The sequence below is a fragment of the Pyrus communis genome, chromosome 11 (assembly GCF_041283825.1).
Source record: "Pyrus communis isolate YQ-2024b chromosome 11, ASM4128382v1, whole genome shotgun sequence".
In the NCBI taxonomy this organism is placed as follows: Eukaryota; Viridiplantae; Streptophyta; class Magnoliopsida; order Rosales; family Rosaceae; genus Pyrus; species Pyrus communis.
The window spans coordinates 791205-812790 of NC_142575.1; the positions used below are offsets into that span (position 1 = coordinate 791205).

The 21586-nt window shown below is 37.1% G+C and overlaps 1 protein-coding gene across 1 annotated transcript; it reads left to right on the forward strand.

Annotated features, from left to right (window-relative positions):
* The first annotated feature begins 15332 nt into the window (after nt 1–15332).
* On the forward strand, nt 15333–20798 carry LOC137742084 (casein kinase 1-like protein HD16). The gene is made up of 16 exons (XM_068481829.2): nt 15333–16100; nt 16711–16839; nt 16943–17016; nt 17159–17228; nt 17325–17380; nt 17794–17865; nt 18028–18122; nt 18208–18271; nt 18360–18489; nt 18573–18791; nt 18877–19019; nt 19216–19390; nt 19473–19563; nt 19879–20036; nt 20241–20429; nt 20534–20798. Exons 1-16 carry the CDS (start codon nt 15726–15728, stop codon nt 20591–20593), a joined length of 2100 nt encoding a protein of 699 aa, XP_068337930.1. The 5' UTR covers nt 15333–15725; the 3' UTR covers nt 20594–20798.
* Nucleotides 20799–21586: the final 788 nt, after the last annotated feature.

The following is a 21586-nucleotide window of genomic DNA, read 5'->3' on the forward strand; positions in this document are numbered from 1 at the left end:
GGTAAATATTAGTTTAGTACCCTTAAGTTTCGTAATTTCAAAATTTGGTACATGAAGTTTTTTTCATTCTAAAGTCATATCTAAAGTGTTAATTTTGGAACAATTTTATACATTTGTTAGTCTGGCTGTTAAATCAACCGTTAATCGATGACGTGACGGCCATGTGGACAATGACTGGGTACCACATGTCAATATGCCCACGTGGATATTAAAATAATAATAATAATAATACAAATTAGGAAAAAAAAAAAAAAATCATCCTTCTTCTACCTCACACCCCGACCCCATCTCTGGCGATCCCACCCAAACCCTTTATCCCTCCGATCCCACCTAACCCTCCATCCCTTATCTCGCCTACCCAACCCTTCGTCCCTTATCTCTCCACCTGACCCCTTCCCTCCCTTCTCTCCTCTGCACACCCTCTCTGCCGGAAGCTCTTCCATACTGACCCTTTAAGCTTCCCTTCCACTGTATACACCTTATAGCCCCTGGGTTTGCTGCTGCTGAGGTGCACAGAGGTCGCGTAGGAGGCACTATAGCACCTGAGATCCTGCATCACATTGACCCCCGACGAAGTGGGTCCACCATTGTAGCTTTCCATCTGCGACCTTCCGTGACCGCACGATCTGGATCTGAAATCTTCCATTCCATTTGCGACCTTCCGTCATTGTTTGAATTTGGTACAGAGAAGGGAAGAGATTTTTTTTGGGTCGTGGTTTGTCGCAGAAGAGAGAAGGGAGGGAGGGGATTGGGGGTTGAGGGGTGGGTGTGCAGAGAGAAAGGAATGAGGGGGTCGGGGTTGAGCCCAGGAACTTTTTTTTTTTTTTTTTAATATTTATGTGGGCCCCTATGACACGTAGCGTTTAGTTACTGTTCACGTGAGCACTACGTTATCAGTTTAACGGCTGATTTAACCGCAAACTTAATGAATGTATGAAAGTGTTCCAAAATTATGACTTTATGTACCACACTGGGATGAAAAAAACTTTATGTATTAAATGTTGAAAACCAAGAAACTTCAAGGTAGTAAACTGGGATTAACCCTATATATTTTTTGCCACGTGGCAAAAATTTGGTAGCCATGTGGCACAAATGTGGCAGCCAATTCAACTCTTAACATACCAATAGATGAAAAATGTAACGGATGTATTATATTGAAATAAAATAGTACGTGAGGTATGAAAGTGAAATTTTTTGAAGATGTTGAGGTTACAATAGACCGCAAACCTGAGATGGTAAAGTGTAATTTACCTTAAAAAGAAAGATTCTATGCACCACTGGTACATTTATTGGGAAAAAAAAAGAAGCATGTATATAACTTATGGTGGGATTGGTTTTATGCCCTAGAATTCGGTGGGATACTATGTTTAGCTATAATGGCATATCCAGATTGACAGACTTTAAACAAGAATTAAGGACAGGGAGTAAACTATTCCAAACCTACTTAGTTTTCCTTGTGAATTTAGGAAGAAATTATACTTAGGTTCCCTTATCCTTCTGTCTAATTAGGTTTAATTTTATAAATATCTCCGTAGGTCCCTTGTCCTTATGTCTAATTAGGTTTGTAATCATCCCCTCCCACGGCAAGCATGACGAGGAGCACCACTTTCAATACAAAGCAATGGCTGAGGCGCCACTCTTTCGTTTCAGTCACGTTGACAACAAAAGGGTGTGCGGCCGTGTTCCGTCAAGCCATCGTTTTAGTCTATTTACTTTGTGATTTGAAAAATAGGATGTGATATTCACATACCTCATTTTACTTCTCACACACTTTTTTAATTTTCTACCGTCAGATTGGATGAATTGAAGAAGATCAACGGACATAAATTATTAAGGATATATAAGAAATAAAATAGGATGTGTGGATAACACATCTCTCTTGAAAAATGAAGGATATACATCAATCAAGTTGTCAAGTGACTTATTTTTCCACAACCTTTTTACTTTCTACATATATACAAAGGTAGGCAAGTAAGTGAGATAAGGTTTGAAATTATTATCTTAATTTATCGAACATTATGAGGTTAGAAATTATTTTAAATATTTTTATTTAAAAATAATTATAAATAATAGTTGATAAAAACTAACTTTATGATATACAATAAATGAACATGATTTATGAATTTTTAAAATTCTTACCAAAAGATCCGAAAAGGATACTGATGGGTGTTTTTTAGGTCGAATGACAACTTTCCATCGTATTTTTTGTAAGTTTTTTACAATCAAATCATGTGGACTACTTAATGTTGTATTTTTTAATATTTTATTTACTATCAAATCATGTGGACCGCTTAATGTTGTATTTTTTTTATATTTTATTTACTATCAAAGCATGTGGACCACTTTGTTTTGTTTGTTTTGGGTCGAAAGATCACTTTGCATTGTATATTTTTTTTAAATTTTTTTTCACAATCTAGTCATGTGGACCACTTTGTATTTGTTTTATTAGGTCGAATAACCACTTTGTATTGTATTTTTATTTTTATTTCTTTTTACAATCAAATCATGTGGACCACTGTGTAATGATTTTTTTGTTCGATGACCAATTTGTACTGGATACGTTGACAAACTTATTGACTACTTTGAATCAAACATATACATGTTGTCTCACTGACTCCGGGTGCAATCACTACCTTCATGTTCATGGGGAGAAATTTCGTGGCGCTGAGGTGGAGCCACACGTTTCTTCCGGCCCAAGATACAAAACCAAGATACAAAAAACACTCTCTTACCTCACTTTCTGATTTGTTAGGTTAATTATGGCTTAAAATTTTTTATTTGAATCCATATAAATTTTATTAGAACTCAATTTAAACTTTAAATAAGTTGTTTTTTATTTATTTTATTGCATAAATATCATCATATACAAGATGAAATTAACCATAAAACTAAAATTTATCTACAACCCACACTAAAAATCAAGGACCTGGATTGTCTGCCCTCCCCATCCCATACCCTTCGCATCCCCTTTTATTTATGTGGTTACGGTTAAGCCACGTCAACATTTTATATTCTCATTGTTTTTTGTCTTATTATTTCTATAAAAAAATCAATATAAAATGTTAACGTGGCTTAACCGTGACCACATAAATAGAATGGGATGTAAAGGGTATGAGATGGGGGAGGGCAGACAATCCAGGTCTAAAAATCAAACCCCACCATCATTCTATCTTTATCCACCTTCTATTCTGGTTAAAATCTAAGACAATCTCGTAGAGAATAATAAGCTCATTTTTAATTTATGACAATTTTTATTTTTTTATTTGGTATACACATTTTTTTACAATAAAAGATTACAGAATTGTTGTGAGTGTGAATTTTTTTTACATTGGGTATTATGTTTGAATCGACACAGCTCAAGGCTAGCTTGATAGAAGATTGTCACATCAGTTACAATGATCACAAGCGTCGTAATAAAATTGCATTTCCCGCGGATCTTGTATGATGTTACGAGATCCCCTAGCCTACGAAGCCACCTTTGATATCGTCAGTTGTCAATTTGCCTTGCATTATTCCTACTACAATTTAATGATCTTAACATTAATTTTACTACTCCAAAGCATTCATCACTAGCAATTACAGCCAGAGCCAGGTATAAGATTTAGGGTATATCTCTCCTCTTGTTTTATTAACGATAACCTTTCAGTATGCATTTCTTACTTATTAATTAACTCTTTTTATTTGATTTTTAATTTTCTCACTATCATTTGTAGATTGGCAATGAAATTTTGAAGCATCAATCATGAACAAATGGGTGGAAATTGCAGCATTGATGTCAATATGTAAACTTTCTTTTCAAAAGAAACAGTGACATATAGACTTTATGGGTATTGTGAATAATGTACATATTGTGATGCAGGTTTTATATTTTGACATTTAAGTTGTTTTGTATTTTGCTACGAGTACTTAATGTTTTCATCACTCTTTTTTTATTTACATCTACTTACTATTGTTCATGAACTTTAGGTAGGAACTTGCATTTAAAATCTCATGTTGTTTGACAAGTGCATGAATAACATTTAAATCATTACTTTACGCAAAGTAAAAACGAAGCTCAAAGATCTGAGTTCAACCCAGAAACCCAGAGCTCATAGAGCTCTCTCGACATCCCTCTCTTCCAAATGAGAAAAGTGATGCAATAGGCTTCTAATTTTTAGTACTTCATGTGGGTATTTTAGTAATTTTGGTGTTGTGAGTGGTGTACATAACTTGTGCGTGACCGGTTTTTCCTATTTTTGTCCCAAAGTTAAGAAATTGTCCCATTTTGGGGTATTTACCAAAAAATTAACATAATGCTATTTGTGTTGTATTGACAAACTTGTTGACTACTACTTTTAATTAATAAATGTAATATAAAGTCATTTAGTACTACAGTCTAATTGTATTCTTCTTCGCTTGTAAGTTATGGGTCTTAGGTTCGATTCTCGCCAAAGGTGAATTTCAACCACATTATGTTAACCTATTGTGAGACTAAACCCACCTCCCTCCCCCTCAGTATTTTGTTTTAAAAAAAAATGTAGTCTAAAGAGAAATGCTAGAGAGTCTCTCTCAAAGTGAGATTATTTGTGAATTAATTGTCACTTCAGAGTTTAACGTTAATTTTCGTGCCAATATTATAATACATTGTGTAAAAAACATGAGTCAGCACGTTAATATTATAATAAATGTTTCAAAAAAAAAACATTTAATAATCAATTAAAAAAGATTTGAAATTGCTATCAATTTTGGTAGCAAGGATGCCAATTCGTATCATGCCACATTATATTTGATTTAGATTGAAAAACTTTATAACAGTTTTTATTGTCAAAACTGAGTTGGACGTTTTGACATTCTAATGCTCTTATCAATTCTCGTAGTCTAAATAGTAGCACTCATTCCGAAAATCGTTGTGAAAATTTGCACTTGCATGTTAATTGCTTGTCTGGTCTCAAGCTTAGTTTCCTATGGATTTGCTTGTTTGGGCTTATCTTTGTTATACTTTGGTTGGGCTTAGATTTTTATTTGGTTTACTTACTCGTGCGAGCCCATTGTGAGCTCCCGGTAGTATTTTCTTCTTGTTGCAAATATTCAAATTTACGAACTTATCTTTGAGGAAAAAATTTCAAATTTTCATGAAGCGGAAAAATATGACTTACTCTAGTTTGATTTTTTTTGGAATTTGGACCATTCGAGGAGGCTCAAGCATGCACTCACTACCTTCGCGTTCGTAGTAGAAATTTTGTGGCCAAAAGTTGAACCATGTGTTTTCTCCGGCTCAAAACATCAAAAACACTTTCTATTCTATTTTTTGATTTGTTATGCTAATCATAGCGCACTTTTGATTCTAGTGCAGATTTTCCACACAAGATCCTCAACTTTTTACATACGTACATCTGAAGTATGAACGTATTATTTAAGACACGCAAGAAGTGTTTGAGCACTGCTAGAGAATTACTCAAAGGGACATCAAGCGATTATACTTCTGAACTTTAAAGATAAAAGGGTTAAGGTTTTTGATGTGTTGATAAAATGTTAGTTTTCTAAATTTATTTACATAACTATAGACGCAGCATGACAAAACGTCGTTTTACATTGACATCTTTCACATCTCTTCATCTACCTTTGTGGATAAGACACTTGCTCTATATCTACCGCATTACGAATTCAATTTCTCATCCCATACCATTTCGTTTTACGAGTATGGGTTGTGTCAACGATTTGTTTGTTTTGGCCAACATTTGTCAAAAAATGTAGTATTTTTTAGCTCACAAATTTGACGAATGTCCCAATTTGTCATAAGCAAAAGCAGCCACGCGGTCCACGCCCGAAAGCCCTCCCTTTCTCATTTCGTTTGTTTTCCCGTATCCTCGAACGCTTTGACTCGGCGCCTATCTCTCCCCTCTTCGTCCTCTCTACCAAACCCTAACCCCCAAATTCCATCTCCCACCCGGCCGATCAATCAAACCCAAATCCCCCAATCAGACCCCGGCCCGACCCAATTCACCTCCGATTGCCTCCAATTCCACTCCCACCCGACCCATTTCTTCAAAATTCCAGCCATGCCCAATACTCCCGAAGCTTCGCGGGATTAATATAATGATCGAATCGTTGAAGCACTGTACGAATTCATTTTATGGGTTTGAGCAATGCCGAAGCTTCGCAGAGGAGTCCGCCGAGGCCGTGCTAGGGTAGCGAGCAAGCCCTCCGACCCACCGCCACAGTCGCGGAGGACGCGTGCCACCGTCGCCCGAGAAGCCTCCGCCTCCGCCGTGGTGAGGCCCAGGACAAGATTGGCTGTGAGGAAATTGAAAGAAGCTAGACAAAATATAACAATATAATTAATTGGAGAAATATTGGAGATTTTTTATTGGCATGAAATTTTTTTATATGGTAAAAAAGAGGAAAAATACAAACAAAGGTTAGTGGCGTGGCGTTAGCACGTTTCGACACCTTTGCTGACATAATCATCAAACTTTGTGCCGCCAGACAATCTGCCTGCTCTTTTACGAACAAGATTAGCATATAGAAAATGTTATTGATACTTCAAAAATCTCATTCTACACTTCTCACAAAGTGTATTTTTCTTTCCAAATATAGAAAGTTTAGAGTGTAAAATAAGATTTTTTGAGTGCCAATAACAATTCTCTTAACATATAATATGAAAAATAAGAATGGGCCTAACTCTATCTTGGCTTCCATGTGGTTCTGCGTCTCTTCTTGTCCCATGAGAGTTCTTTCACATCACACAATACTATTAGTGCATCCTTGATCATCAATGGTACTAGTACCGCCTTGGCATGATTCTTCCACAGGGTCAATGGCGGTTTTAGAAATTGAATTGTTTGGGGTAGGGTACTTAAAACCATGAGGTTTGTAATATTTATTGAAGTGAAGATTGCAGAGAAGTACAAGGAGGAAGGCGACGGCGTAGATAGAATAGGCAGTGCATTTGAACCACAAAGGAAATGGGATGGTGATGGATATGAAGAAGGTTGTGACTCCAAAGAAGAGGCCAAAATGATGGAAAATGTGGGGGATTGATATTCCAGCGGGACAGTAGCCGACGTGAATAAATTTGCTTACCAAAATACAAGTGAAGGCAAGTAAAATTGATAGTCCAAGAAAGTAAAAGATTGCAGTGTGAGGAACCTGGTGGGAGGGAATTTGGAAAGGGAGAAGTGCTAGTCCAATTGCTGCTGTCAAGCAAAACACGGCGATTATATTTGCCCAATCTAAGTTGTTGTTTGCGAGGTACTTATAGTTAGTCCTCCTATTTGGAATTTGTTGCATTGCGGCTTCTAAGTCAGGATTGGAATTGCAATCGTGACTAGCGAGACTAATTATGAGAAGTTTGAGGAGTTGGATTGTCTTTGCAATAAGTGCAAGGAGAAAAGGCTTTATGTAGTGATCAAAGGCGGTATTAACAACAGAATTCATTTTATTCTGCAGAAGGGTAGATAGAGATGGAGAAATATAAAAGGGAGGCAGATATAGTTGATAAGGAGAATGGTTAAAGGTAAGAGATGTTGGTTTTATATATATAAGGAGTGAAGAATGAAAGAGAAAGACAGACTCTGCCAATCGAGACTAAAGCACGGGGAGGTCCTACACTACCAAGTCAAAACTTTTGCTCCTTATTATTCGTCAAGACTTTTGCTCCTTATTATTCGCGTAAACTTTTGCGTCTCCGTATTATTTGTTAACGCGCATAACTTTTGCATCTTTGTATTATTTGCCAATCTGCCTGTCCGGTATTCTTCATTCTGTTTGTGTGGTCACGATTAAGCCACGTCAATATTTTAATTACTATTTATTTTTGTCTTATTATCTCTATAAAAAAATTATATAAAATGTTGACGTGGCTTAACCGTGACCACACAAAATAAGAGGGCACATGAGGGCACCGGAAGTGGGAAGGCAGACAATCCTTGTCCTACTTAACCATGGCGAAAAGTTTTGCTATTGCACTCGTGAACGTAGAGATAATTTTCAGTGTAACCGGTATACGTGATGGTATATCATATGTCATAATACAAATGATCAAATATGTGTGTCAACAAATTAATAACTTAAAAAATAAAATTTCTCATCGTTTATATAAAAACACATAATATACCACCCGTATTTCAGCCACAATAAAAAATTTCTCTTGAACGTGAATATTAAAACTACGAGCGCTGGGATGGACTCACACTTCATCTGATGTATTCTGGGACAATATAATAAGCATGTGACATGAGAAAGTCGAACTGTGTTGTGGGGGACAATATTTCTCAAAATGGTTTTTGTTTTTGTTTTTTTTTTTTTAAAGAATTGAATGGGACAAAGTTGAATCACAAAATATAAATTTTAAGACGTCTCAAAGAATCATTTTTGTACCAAAACAGATCAATGATTTTGCTGCGAAGGAGGTTAGCCGGCTCGGCCAATAGGGAGAGCAAATGAGCTTAGATCCCCACTTCTACTCTTTACTACTTTTTTAAATGGAAATATGGGATGAATAAGAGAGAGAGAAAAATGATCAGATGGTCACAGAATTTTATATGCGTAGTCGAATTGGCTTCACAAAGTGGGATTGCCTTTAGACCCGATAATCTTTATATATAAAGTTAAGTGTCCGATGAACAGTATTTAAAAAAAAAAAAAGTATAAAAATGCCTCTCAAACAAAATTTTTTAAAAACAATCCAAAATAATGCACCAAACATGGCAGAAGTATTTTCGTCATTTTAACAATATTTTTTTAATATTTGATTTTTTTGTACAGTTTTTTTTCTTTCAATAATCAGTATCTCACAATAAGCTAGCAATAATGTGATTCAATCAGTTGCTCATTAAATATTATTTTATCTATTTTTAAATACATTCAAAACATATTAAGAGGCGTGTAATGCCGATTATAAAAAAGGTCTTTCGCACGCAGATAATAATGTGATTAAATTAGTTATCAAATAATTGTTTTTTTTTTTTAACAAACAATATTATCTACACTAAATGGGAGGTGGTGGGCTTAGCTTCATAATGAGCTAGCAATAATGTGATTCAATCAGTTGTTCATTAAATCTTATTTTCTCTATTCTTAATATAAATTCAATAGAGACCGATTTTATTATGTGGATTCAGCTGCTTTAATTGGTTTATGAGGGATTTCTTCTAGCATAATCTAAGATTATTCATTTGCTTCAAATATTTGACTTTCCTTTTGTCAATTTACGCATATAAATGCGTTTAAAATGTGTAAGTCACATGTAGTGTCACATCCCAAGTCACACGTAGTGTCACATCCCGGCCCGGGTCCCCACCACATCCCAGGCTCGACTCCACCGTAGCACGGTATTGTTCGCTTTGGATCCCGACCATGCCCTCACGGTTTTGTTTCTGGGAACTCACATGAGAACTTCCTACTGGATCACCCATCCTAGGATTGCTCTTGCGCGAACTCACTTAACTTCGAAGTTCCAATGGAACTTGAAGCCAGTGAGCTCCCAAAAAGCCTCGTGCTAGGTAGAAATGAGAATATACATATAAGGCTTACATAATCCACTCCCCTGGACGATGTGAGATGTTACACATAACACGTCGTGATTCAAAAAATATCTTTTGCACACGTGTGAGCGTGTACATGAAGGCTAGTCCACTAATAAAACTAACTTGTTTACACTTATGGGATTAATTTTATACTACGTAGGTTTCCTTGTGAATTTAGGAAGAAATGGTTGATGAGTCCATATTATACTATATATTTTACGCTAATCTTAATATTAGTTTATTATTTATTTTGGTACTTTATTATGTAATTTCAATGTATGACATTCAACTTCCTTTAGAGCAAAAAGTGATCAAACAGATGAATTTTTTAGTGGTTCCAATTGGAGGATGTTCGTTAGTGTTTCAAGATAATTGTATCAAAATTCTAGATTTTTCTACCAAGCCGTTTGTCGTGGTGATGAAATAAAGGCTCAGTGCGCAGCTTTCCCAGATTAACATTTATGGACGTTTTGGGTATTTTGGAGGTCAAGATGGCATATTTTGAGAAAGATTCCTCATGAGGATTTGTAGGGGACATCTTCAGCTTTCAAAAGAGACCTTTTGGGACTAAATCGGAGTTGATTTGGTTGGTCAAAAGACTAATTTTATGAGAAGTCCGAATTTTAGTTCAAATAGGAAACCTTTTATTTTCTGTTTTATTATTTATTATGTTTCCTAGTTTTATTCTAAGACCCTTTAGGGTTTTATTTTGTAGTAGTATAAATGTGACATCCCACATCGCCCAGGGAAGTGATCCTTATTTGTATATTCTCATCCCTACCTAGCACGAGGCCTTTTGGGAGCTCACTGGCTTCGGGTTCCGTTGGAACTCCGAAGTTAAGCGAGAAGGAGGCTAGAGCAATCCCATGATGGGTGACCCATTGGGAAGTTGCTCGTGAGTTCCCAAAAACAAAACTGTGAGGGAATGGTAAGCCCAAAGCGGACAATATCATGCTACGGTGGTGGAGTGGGCCCGGGAAGTGATCCGCCCCGGGCCGGGATGTGACAAATTGGTATCAGAGCCAATTCATGGCCGGAAATGTGCCGACGAGGACGTCGGGCCCCTAAGGGGGGTGGATTGTGACATCCCACATCGCCCAGGGAAGTGATCCTTATTTGTATATTCTCATCCCTACCTAGCACGAGGCCTTTTGGGAGCTCACTGGCTTCGGGTTCCGTAGGAACTCCGAAGTTAAGCGAGAAGAGGGCTAGAGCAATCCCATGATGAGTGACCCACTGGGAAAATGCTCGTGAGTTCCCAAAAACAAAATCGTGAGGGAATGGTAAGCCCAAAGCGGACAATATCGTGCTACGGTGGTGGAGCGGGCCCGAGAAGTGATCCGCCCCGGGCGGGGATGTGACAATAAATAAGGCTATTTAGCCATTAGGGGGAAGAAGGCATGCATTATTTTGGAGAACTTCCTCTACAAGGTGTTTTCAATCCTTTTTCTAGTTAATATATTTTCTTTAGTTTTTATAGTTCATAACTAATTTCCGTTTGTTAGGGCGAAGGCATGAGCCTTAGCATGAATATGAAATTTTATTAATTTGATTATGAATGGATGCATACTTGCTTTGAATTATTAATCACCGCGATTAAAACGACCATTAGGGTTTTTAGATAAGTAATTTGATGCACTTTCTGTTGGAACATCACCTTGAAATTGAGCGGGGCTTCTTGTGATTAGTAATTGTAAGTTCACTTAAGGCGAACATCACGCTCTTAAGGGTTGCATGGTTTTTCAAAGGGTTTTCACAAAGCTTAATAAGTCTTGCATGTTTATATTTGATTTGAACATCACACATCACGAGGAAAATATGCATTAGGAAAACCTAACCTTCAAAGCATGTGTGTGGAAATTCATAAGTAATTGGTAAAATTGCATAGGATTGTTAAGCAGACGGCGAACCCTAAGCTTTTACAAATTAATTTTCTTTAAATTGTTCTCTAGTTAATTTCTTTAATTGTTTTTAATTAAATTCGTTTTTATTATTTTTAAATTCAAAATCAACATTTTTCAATCTTTGTTTTCAAATAATTAATTAAGATTCGGTATTTACATAAATTATTTATTCAATATCTGTGGAAAACTACCTTACTTGAGTTGCTATATTACAACAACTTTGTTATCTTGCAAGTATTTTAGTATTTTTATTCCTACTTTTGCAGGTGGTAAAAATCCTTACCAATAGTACTTAGTTTTCCTTGTGAATTTATGAAGACCACTAATTTACAAATGGAAGACTACAACATTTGTAAGACTAGCTTTTTTCAATATTTGTGGCATTTATTGAAAGTACGTGTAAGAAAGTTACACATTTGTTATGTTAACAAAAAAAAAAAAGGCTATTAAAAACGACTTGTCGTCTAAATGTCTCTTCCTTCGGGATGCAATCACTACCTTCATGTTCATAGGGAGAAATTTCGTGGTGCAGAAGTTGAACCATGTGTTTCCTCCAGGCCGAAGGTACAAAATACACACTCTCTCTCATGCTACGATTTGTTATGCTAATTATGGCTCAATTTTGATCTTACTCGCTTCGTACATGTTCATAGTCCAGTTTTCCTATACAAGGCTCTCTACTTTGTACACAAGTATGTTCAAAAGTATGAACATATTATCTGAGACACGCAAGAATCATTCGAGCACTGCTAGAGAATTACTCAAAGGGATCAAGTGATTATACTTCTTTAGATGCCGCATGATAACATGACGTGGTCTTTCTTTGAATTAAATCAATCTTTCACTTCTCTACATCTAAGAGTATCTCCAAAAGAAACATCAAATTCAAAATGTCAAATTTAAATTTGATGGCTGACTTGGCAAGTGGAATGCCTTTGGAAATAGAAAAAATCAAATTTAAAGGCCATTTCAAATTTGACATCTCTTTGTCCATGTCAGTTTAGTCTTATTTTCTATGTCATCTTTGACATCTCGGTTGGAGTAAATGGTATGTCCTTTGTTTCCGCTATATGTTTATGTGGCATTTTTGGCACATCTTTTTATCCATGTCAGCTTAGTCTTATTTTCCATGTCATCTTTGACATCTTGATTGGAGTAAACGGTATGTCATTTGTTATCGTTATATATTTATGTGACATTTTTGGCATCTCTTTTGGAGATGATCTAAGACTATCTTCAAAAGAAATGTCAAATTTTGAACTTAAAATTTAAATTTGACAACTTATGTGGCATTTTGACATATTTTCATGTTTTGTTCTCCACCCGATATGTCAAATTAAATTATTATTTCTTTCTTAATTTCTATCTTATACTTTAAATATGTACTAGCCTCTCTGCATGCACTAACATGCGTGCGAGAGGCATTTTTGCATCACGGGCGCTACGCGCCCCAAAGATGTGTTGTTTTAGATATTCGTATATTTCTTAAGTGATTATTTTATAAAGTGGTTTGTGTCCATCACAACAATTTCTTATTATTTTCAATTTTTTATTATGTTCAATCATCTAACTTAGTCTTTTTGCACCTGCCCATTGTACCCAAAAATGAAATTTATGAATGGGATAGTTGATACAGTTAGAGGAGTGAGTACATAATTATGGGTGTGCCATTTTGGGTTGGGACTGAGATGTTCAACATTAAAGCATGGGCCAGGCTACGTAGTTCCAATTACTTGAGTTGAAGAAAGGTTGGTGAGATAATGGTGTTACCGTACAATCATCCCATCATTCCAAAGTGATAATGGTGTTATCGCATGCCATATTGTCATATTGCTACATTTGTTGAATAATTTAGGAGCATATATTCCATCCAATTTGCACATATGTGAGTAATCTGTCATACAATTTTTACTATTTTTTCTTTAAAACAACAACGAAGATAAAATGGGAAAACATATACTATTTATAAATAAAAAAATATGAAAATATGACATGTAATTTGATTTCTAAATACATATTGACAACATTTAATGTCCTTAAATCAAAATGTTTTAGATTCATAAGTTTTCAATCAAAGTTATAGGCTAGCTAGGGATGAACTCAAAGCCATGCTTGCCACCCATTTGCTTGCACTTGATGCTTTAGATTTTCATGGTTAATCTGCAAGCAATGATGATAAAATAAGAAGTCTAACTATAATGCACAATCCCAACTATAAAGATTGTAAGCAACTTAACCTAAATACCTTTAAATTTGACAATTTTCTCATGGCAATACTTTTACTCCACTTACTTGTAGAATACTGAAAGATAATTAAAATACATCAACACTATATTTGATTTACCATGCCTTGCTGAGTTGCGCTACTTTGGTTATGCTCATATAAAGTGGCAAGACATGCAGAAAATCTATTGACCTCCTTCTGGATTTTTTGCCATCGTTGAGACAACATTCGCCCAGTAGGGCTACTCTCGAACCACTTGTTTGGTTGCTGATTAAAAAAGAAGAAATAGGTAGTGTTTTAAACCAACTCTACCGTTCAACAATCAAATAATAAATGACATTAACATATTAATAAAAGACATTCAATAATTAGTAAATAAAAATTGAAGTTGCTATCAAATTTGACAAGAAGCCCCTTTGTTGTCATTCCATGTCATGCCACATAGAATTTGGCATTTCGGCTGGAAGACTGTCTTTTTTTACTGTTATAGTTGTTGACCCTAAAAACTACCAAGCCTACGTGGTGCGTAGACCGAGTAATTAATAAGCTAACTACGTCATTCGGTTATGTGCGGGGTGTGCCAACTTGTCGGCCGAGCTTGGCCGAGGAGTAAAATATGTTGATGTCGCATCGTGCGTGCTGTTGACTTCTTAATCTTGCGACTGTGGCCGAAGAAGGAACACGTCTCGGCCTTTGGGTTTTAAAACCTGAAGACAAGGCTGCTAGTTATGCGAAATTCAATATCAAATTCAGCTTTCAATGTGCCAAATGTAGTAACCTAATAACACCTCACTTCGCCGAGAAGACTAATAAGATGACATTTACCAACAAGGACTCAAAAATCCTTGTAGACCTTGACCTGGATAGGTAATCAGTCGGCCAAGAAGCAGTGCTGTTTATCCAAACTGAAGATGTCGCTGGTTGCCTTCACAGTACTGTTTATTCAAACTGAAGATGTGTCGGCGGGAAAAAAAAAATATAAATCTCAAGGTTGTTGAGAGTTTTCACGTAGAGTGAGAATTTGTGCAGGGTAGTTTGTGTGTTGAATTGGAGGGGGCTTCGAATGATGCACTTCCTCCTCTATTTATATGAATGAACCTACTCCTGACCGAACCAGAGACGTACTCAGACTAGAACTTCTTATCCCAATCTAATTATGATTCGGCTAGTCCTAGTCCCAATGGGTTTCTGAACTAAGCTCTATAATGAACCAAATTCATTCCCTGATTCTCAGCGCTTGTGGTATCAGGATTCAACCTTCGCCTTTATCCAAATCAATCCTTCTCGTAAAAGGTCTCGGCTGAAACCTCGACAGGGTCGGCCCATGATAAGATTCTAAATAAACACCATTGGGCTGATAATATTTTTGAGCTCGGCCTAAAATAATATTTTGGGTCCAAACAATAGCTTATGTGGATAATTTGGCATCTCCTTTGGAGATGCTTTAATGGGTTACGAATTCAATTCTCCTCTCATTTGGTAAACCTTGAATTACAAAATTTTACAAGTTTGGAGCATGTCAACAACTTGCTTGATTCGTCCAACATTTGTTAAAATGGAGTTTTAACAAAACACTTCTGATACTGTTTATTTTTAATGAAAAATCATATTTATACATTTCCCACCTTTAAAAATGACTTTTCATTAAAATGAATTTTTTTTTTGGACTTTTCGTTAATTTCGTTTGTTAAAAATCTTGTACTTTTGAGCTCACAAATTTGACTAATGTCCCAATTTGTCCTGAAGCAAATGCTGCCACGCGGTCCACACCCGAAGAACCCTCCCCTTCTCATTTGGTTTGTTTTCCCGCATCATCCAACACTTTGACTCGGCGCCTCTCTCTCCCCTCTTCGTCCTCTCTACCAAACCCTAACCCCCAAATCTTCCCCCCCGCGCCAAACAATCAAACCCAAATCCCCCCAATCGGACCCCAGCCCGACCCAATTCACCTCCGATTGCCTCCAATTCCACTCCCACCCGATCCATTTCTTCAAAATTCCAGCCATGCCCAAGACTCCCGAAGCTTCGCGGGATTAATATAATGATCGAATCGTTGAAGCACCGTACGAATTCATTTTATGGGTTTGAGCAATGCCGGAGCTTCGCAGAGGAGTCCGCCGAGGCCGTGCTAGGGTAGCGAGCAAGCCCTCCGACCCACCGCCGCGGTCGCGGAGGACGCGTGCCACCGTCGCCCGAGAAGCCGCCGCCGAGGCCGTGGTGAGGCCCAGGACGAGGTTGGCTGTGAGGAAATTGAAAGAAGAGGAGAAGCAGGAGCCGGTGCCGGTGCCGGAGGAAGACCCTGTGATTGTGATATCGGTGAAAGACTCTGATTCGGAAGGCAGTAAGGGAGAGGAAAAAGTCGAGGAAGATAAGAAAGCTGTGATGGCCGACGATAGTGGTGGCCTGAGTGCTAATAAGGCTGCTGGGCAAGAGGAAGAGGGCAGTACTGCGCCTTTCCCTGAAAAGGTAGCCATTTTTTCTTGCTATTTCGATGCATTCGGTTGTGGTTTTTCCTTTTAAGTTGGGAACTTGGGTGGTATTGCTGCTGATGATTGCGTTTTCTGTTTTTTTTTTATTTTTTTTTTATTTTAATTGTTGTTCTTTGATTGTTCAATTTATTGGTAGTGGACTATATTCTTTGGTTTTGGAAGCATTTATTGTGTTTAGTTTGACGTTCTTGTGAGAATTTGATCCTAATCAGTTAGTTCCCTTTTTGGGACCAGTAAAGGAAAGATTTTTTCAGTGCGAGGATCACCGGTGTGTTACAAATCTATTCGTGTTATAACATGTGTTCACCCCTAAATCTAACACATGAATTAGTAACACCACTTGCGAGTCTGGTAGTCATACTCGAAAGTTTTTGCAAGTAAAGTGGGTATCTTTAGTTTAATACTTGTCTGCTATGCTTTGTGCATGCACCTAGTTGGGTTAATTTGGTGGTATTTAAAAGAATTCTTCAAATTGGTGTAACTTAATGATTGATTGTAACAATTTAAATTTCATAATAAAAAGGATTAGATTTTGTGTCAACTTTGTTATGTTTAGTAATATGGTGATATTTGTTCTGCTTTTTCAGGTTCAAGTAGGAGGGTCACCACTCTATAAGGTAGAAAGGAAGCTGGGAAAAGGTGGGTTTGGTCAAGTGTTTGTTGGCCGTCGTGTTACGGGTGGAGTTGATCGTTTAAGTGGTGCTGGTGCTATTGAGGTAAGTTCCAAATTTTCTTACGTTGAAAGAAGGCTGTACTGTAAAATCTTTATTATTTTATCAGTAATTGTCCTCATGGATTTATTTCTGAATTTTATATCAGGTAGCACTTAAATTTGAGCACAGAAACAGCAAAGGCTGTACTTATGGTCCTCCATATGAGTGGCAAGTTTACAAGTGGGTCCTTTTCTTCCTATTAGATTTACAGTTTTTCCATTGTTATTTCTCAGGGTGATGTGGTTAGGTGCATTACAGTATATTGCACATTGAGACACTTGCACCTTTGCTAATTAATTTGTCATTTCTTATTGTTGAACAGCACGCTTGGTGGTAGTCATGGTGTGCCGAAAGTACATTATAAAGGAAAGCAAGGAGACTATTATGTTATGGTACTGTCTTATCTCTTGCATCATTCCCTTTCCAATAATTGGTTGAAGTTTCTTGTTTCCTTGTTCCAAATACGTTTCTTATTTCTATATACGCAGGTTATGGACATGCTAGGGCCTAGTTTATGGGATGTATGGAATTCTTCAGGGCAAATGTGAGTATTTAAGATTATTATCCCCTTTTATCCAGACCTTATTCTTTATGATTATCCGTTCATATACTGTTATCTTTAGATGCAAAAGCTGAATATATCGTTCATTCAGCCGAAAATTCCAGTTTTATGTTTTTTCTCTGTGTATTCTGTGGGGTCTGAATGGAGGCAAATCTGAACCATTTTGTTTTGAGTCACGATTTTAAGGATTACCCTAAAGTTAACTTTAAGATGCTAGGGAAATAGAAAGCTTGAGTTATGTGAAGGTTTATGGCTTTTGATTTAGTCTGTGGGTATGTGTTCTTAACTGATTTTGATTTTACGTGGAAGAGCACGTGCATGTGTTTCTAACTTTTGACTTCAGCTTTTGAAAGATTTATTCTTATATTTTGTTGTTTGTGTTTGAATGAGCACAGAATGTCTGCAGAAATGGTGGCTTGTATAGCTGTTGAGTCCTTATCAATTCTAGAGAAGATGCACTCACGAGGGTATGTGAATGAGTTGCTGACAATTTTATTCACTTACTGGTGTTTGTTTTCCCAATTTTTTGGCTTACTATGAATGAATTTTCTTCAATCCTTTAGTTTAAAGAGAACAAGTTCCTTAGTAGATTTCTAATGCAATTTCAAATCATGACTTGTTGACATTAGCTATGTGCATGGAGATGTAAAGCCCGAAAACTTTTTACTTGGTCAGCCATCTACAGCTCAGGAGAAGAAGTTGTTTCTTGTTGACCTTGGATTAGGTGTGTAAATTTATTTCATCCATGGCTTGTCTCGCGTTGTTTCATTTACTTCCATTTCTTATGTCTTCATCACCTGATTTTGCAGCGACAAAGTGGAAAGACACTAGTGGGGGGCATGTTGATTATGATCAACGTCCTGATATGTTTAGGTACACTAATATCTGCATTTTTTGGGCTAATAGTATTCACTACAATTTTTATCTTTGGCCTTAAATCCTTTCTATGTTCCACTTCCAGAGGAACTGTGCGATATGCTAGTGTTCATGCTCATCTGGGAAGAACTGCTAGCAGAAGAGATGATCTTGAATCTCTTGCTTATACACTTATTTTTCTCCACCGAGGCAGGTTACCATGGCAGGGCTATCAGGTACATTATAGGATTAAGTTTAGAGTCTGCTTTACTCCTTTTAATTGTGTTTTTTATCTGAACTATACTTGCTCCTGTTTCAGGGTGATAACAAATCTTTCCTAGTTTGCAAAAAGAAGATGGCAACATCTCCTGAAATGCTGTGCTGCTTCTGCCCCCCACCTCTAAGACAATTTCTTGAGGTCGTGGTGAACATGAAATTTGATGAAGAGCCTAACTATTCGAAATTAATATCGTTGTTTGAGGGCTTGATTGGATCAAATCCTGCTATAAGGCCGATTAAAACTGATGGTGCTCAAAAGGTAACTTTAGTTACATTGTAATATATAAAGTTTCTTTTTGTTTGTCCGTTGGGATTGTAAACTTATTTACTATGAATTTTTTCAGATTATCAGTCAGGTTGGCCAGAAACGGGGTAGATTGAATATTGAGGAAGATGATGATGGGCAGCCAAGAAAGAAGGTTCGGCTAGGAGTACCTGCCACCCAATGGATTTCAGTTTACAATGCTCGGGTGCCGATGAAACAGAGGTAGAAACTCATTTTGCAATGTTGTACCCTTTGTCTAATGTTGTACCTTTTTCCTCTCTGTCAGTAGATGGTGGAGTTTAATTGTTTCCTTGCAGATCAAAGTTATCTTTGATCGAAACTTGGAGTGGAAAGGATGATTAGAATGAGAATTCCTGACTGCATTTTTCCTGATGGCTTGCTCATCTTTTATTACTAGGTATCATTACAATGTTGCTGATGCGAGGTTGGCACAGCATGTGGAGAGAGGGATTGCAGATGGTCTGCTTATAAGTTGTGTGTCATCTTGTTCTAATCTCTGGGCACTTATTATGGACGCTGGAACCAATTTTACTAACCAAGTTTATGAGCTCTCCCCCTTCTTCTTGCACAAGGTGGATTTGTATTTCCATGCGTGTTTATATTCATATAAGATATTATACTCAAAAAATTGACAGACTTGTTCCAATTGGACAGGAATGGATCATGGAACAATGGGAGAAGAACTATTACATTAGTTCTATTGCCGGTGCTAATAATGGAAGTTCCCTTGTGGTGATGTCCAAAGGTATGCTGCTTTAGTGATTATTTGGGGCATGATCTGTGAAGTTTAATTGTGTCAATTAATAAAGCTGCATGATGCATTTGTGTTTGTATCTGACACTATTGTATTTGTATTGGACATTCATGTTTTGAGTCTCTTGACAGAGGTTTTTTTTATTAAATATTGATAACGAGTCATGTTTTCTTCTTATGAAGGGGATCTTGTCATTTTGTAATCTGAAATTAGTAGACAGCATTTGTACTTGCAAATTTGAAAATCCACATCAATTTAATTCATTTTCAGTCACTAAATTATTCAACTGTAACCCTAATGGTGCAGGAACTCAGTATACGCAACAGTCTTACAAAGTAAGTGATTCTTTCCCCTTCAAGTGGATAAATAAGAAGTGGAGAGAAGGATTTCATGTGACCTCAATGGCAACTGCTGGGAGCCGGTGGGGTGTTGTTATGTCTCGCAATGCAGGCTTCAGTGATCAGGTGACCTGTGGCCGTCTTATTAGCAGTATCTTCTGTTCGCTGTGGGGTTTAGGCCATTTATGGAGCATCCAACTTTTTGACCCGAGTTTAAAACAAGTGGATCCTGGTTATGGCAAAGAGATATGCAACTTCATACATGTATTAATTGCGATCAGTAGCATTTCATGAAAGCTAACATGTGACTTTGCCATTTTGTTTTTGTAGGTTGTGGAACTTGATTTTCTCTATCCGAGTGAAGGCATCCACAGACGTTGGGATGGTGGTTTCCGCATAACATCAACAGCTGCAACTTGGGACCAAGCAGCTCTTATCTTGAGTGTTCCGAAGCGCAAACCTGGTGACGAAACTCAGGAGACGTTGCGTACATCTCAATTTCCAAGCACACATGTGAAGGTATGAAATAATAGTTCAATTTGGGTTTAAATTTATCTTTTCTAGTCACATAATAATAGTAGATTATTGACATCCTCGCTAAATTCTGGTCTTCTTATGAACAGGAAAAATGGGCAAAGAATCTGTATCTCGCTTGTTTGTGTTACGGGCGCACTGTATCTTGATTCCTGTGTAACTATCAGGAATTGGTAAGTCGATATTTGTAGACGACTTGGTTTTTCTTTTTCTCCCTCGCGGGGTCAATATATTTTGGATGAAGAATTTGTTGTACGAGAGGAGTTAGCTGCAGTTGCGCAGTTTCTGTGTACGATAAAATGTTTTATGAGCCGTATAGTTGGCTTTTATTTCAGAGTTTGTCTTTGAAGTTAATTATGTAGTTTGTTCTTTCTCCTGTTACAATGCAAGATGCGCATCTCTTTGCTCCTCCAAACCATGATTCATATCGTGCACGTAAGACCTTTTGCTGTGATTAGGGCTCGTCGTGGTTCGGTTTAGGCCTTTAACTGCACATGGATCTGTTTAACTCAACGGCCTCGATTGTTTTGATTGAGACCTCAATCAGGTGGCAAAACTTGAGAAAGGGATCCTATTAAGCTCCCAGTTTGTCACTTTTGTTTCAACTCATAAGCTGCACAACGAACTAATATAACATTGCGGCGGCTTGGATCGCTCTGGTTTAGAACTCAAGCCGCTAGCGTGATTAATCCGAGCAAATCAAACTTCGTGACCGGTTTGATTTTGTTGTTTCAGTTCAGAATCAATTGAATACCATCTACAATAATAAGGGCGACTGTACCAAATTGCATAAACTATTAAGAGTATTGAGTGAATGAATTAGATAATGAAGCTTTGGGAGAGAGTAATTGGGTATAGACTGGAGCAAGAGACATGGGGATTGATGGAACGATATAGAAATATGCAAAAAGATTCACACATGATCATTACAAACATGGAAAAAGCGTATGATGGGGTCCCAAGATAAATTCTTTGGAGAATTCTCAAGAAGAAAGGAGTACGAGTAGAAAGTAAATGCATTAACGAGACATATTTAAGATGATATCCCTTGGCTTACGCTTTGCAGATGATATAGTGTCAATAGATGAAACACATGAGGGAGTAAATGGGAAGCTTAACCTTTGGCGGGAAGTATTTGGGAT

Excerpts from the sequence above, each read along its gene's own strand:
- LOC137742084 (XM_068481829.2), top strand. The coding sequence starts at position 15,726 with ATGCCGGAGCTTCGCAGAGGAGTCCGCCGAGGCCGTGCTAGGGTAGCG. Across the intron at positions 19,020-19,215 it reads CGGGTGCCGATGAAACAGAG|GTATCATTACAATGTTGCTG; the intron begins GTAGAAACTCAT and ends TTTTATTACTAG. Across the intron at positions 19,564-19,878 it reads CCTTGTGGTGATGTCCAAAG|GAACTCAGTATACGCAACAG; the intron begins GTATGCTGCTTT and ends CTAATGGTGCAG.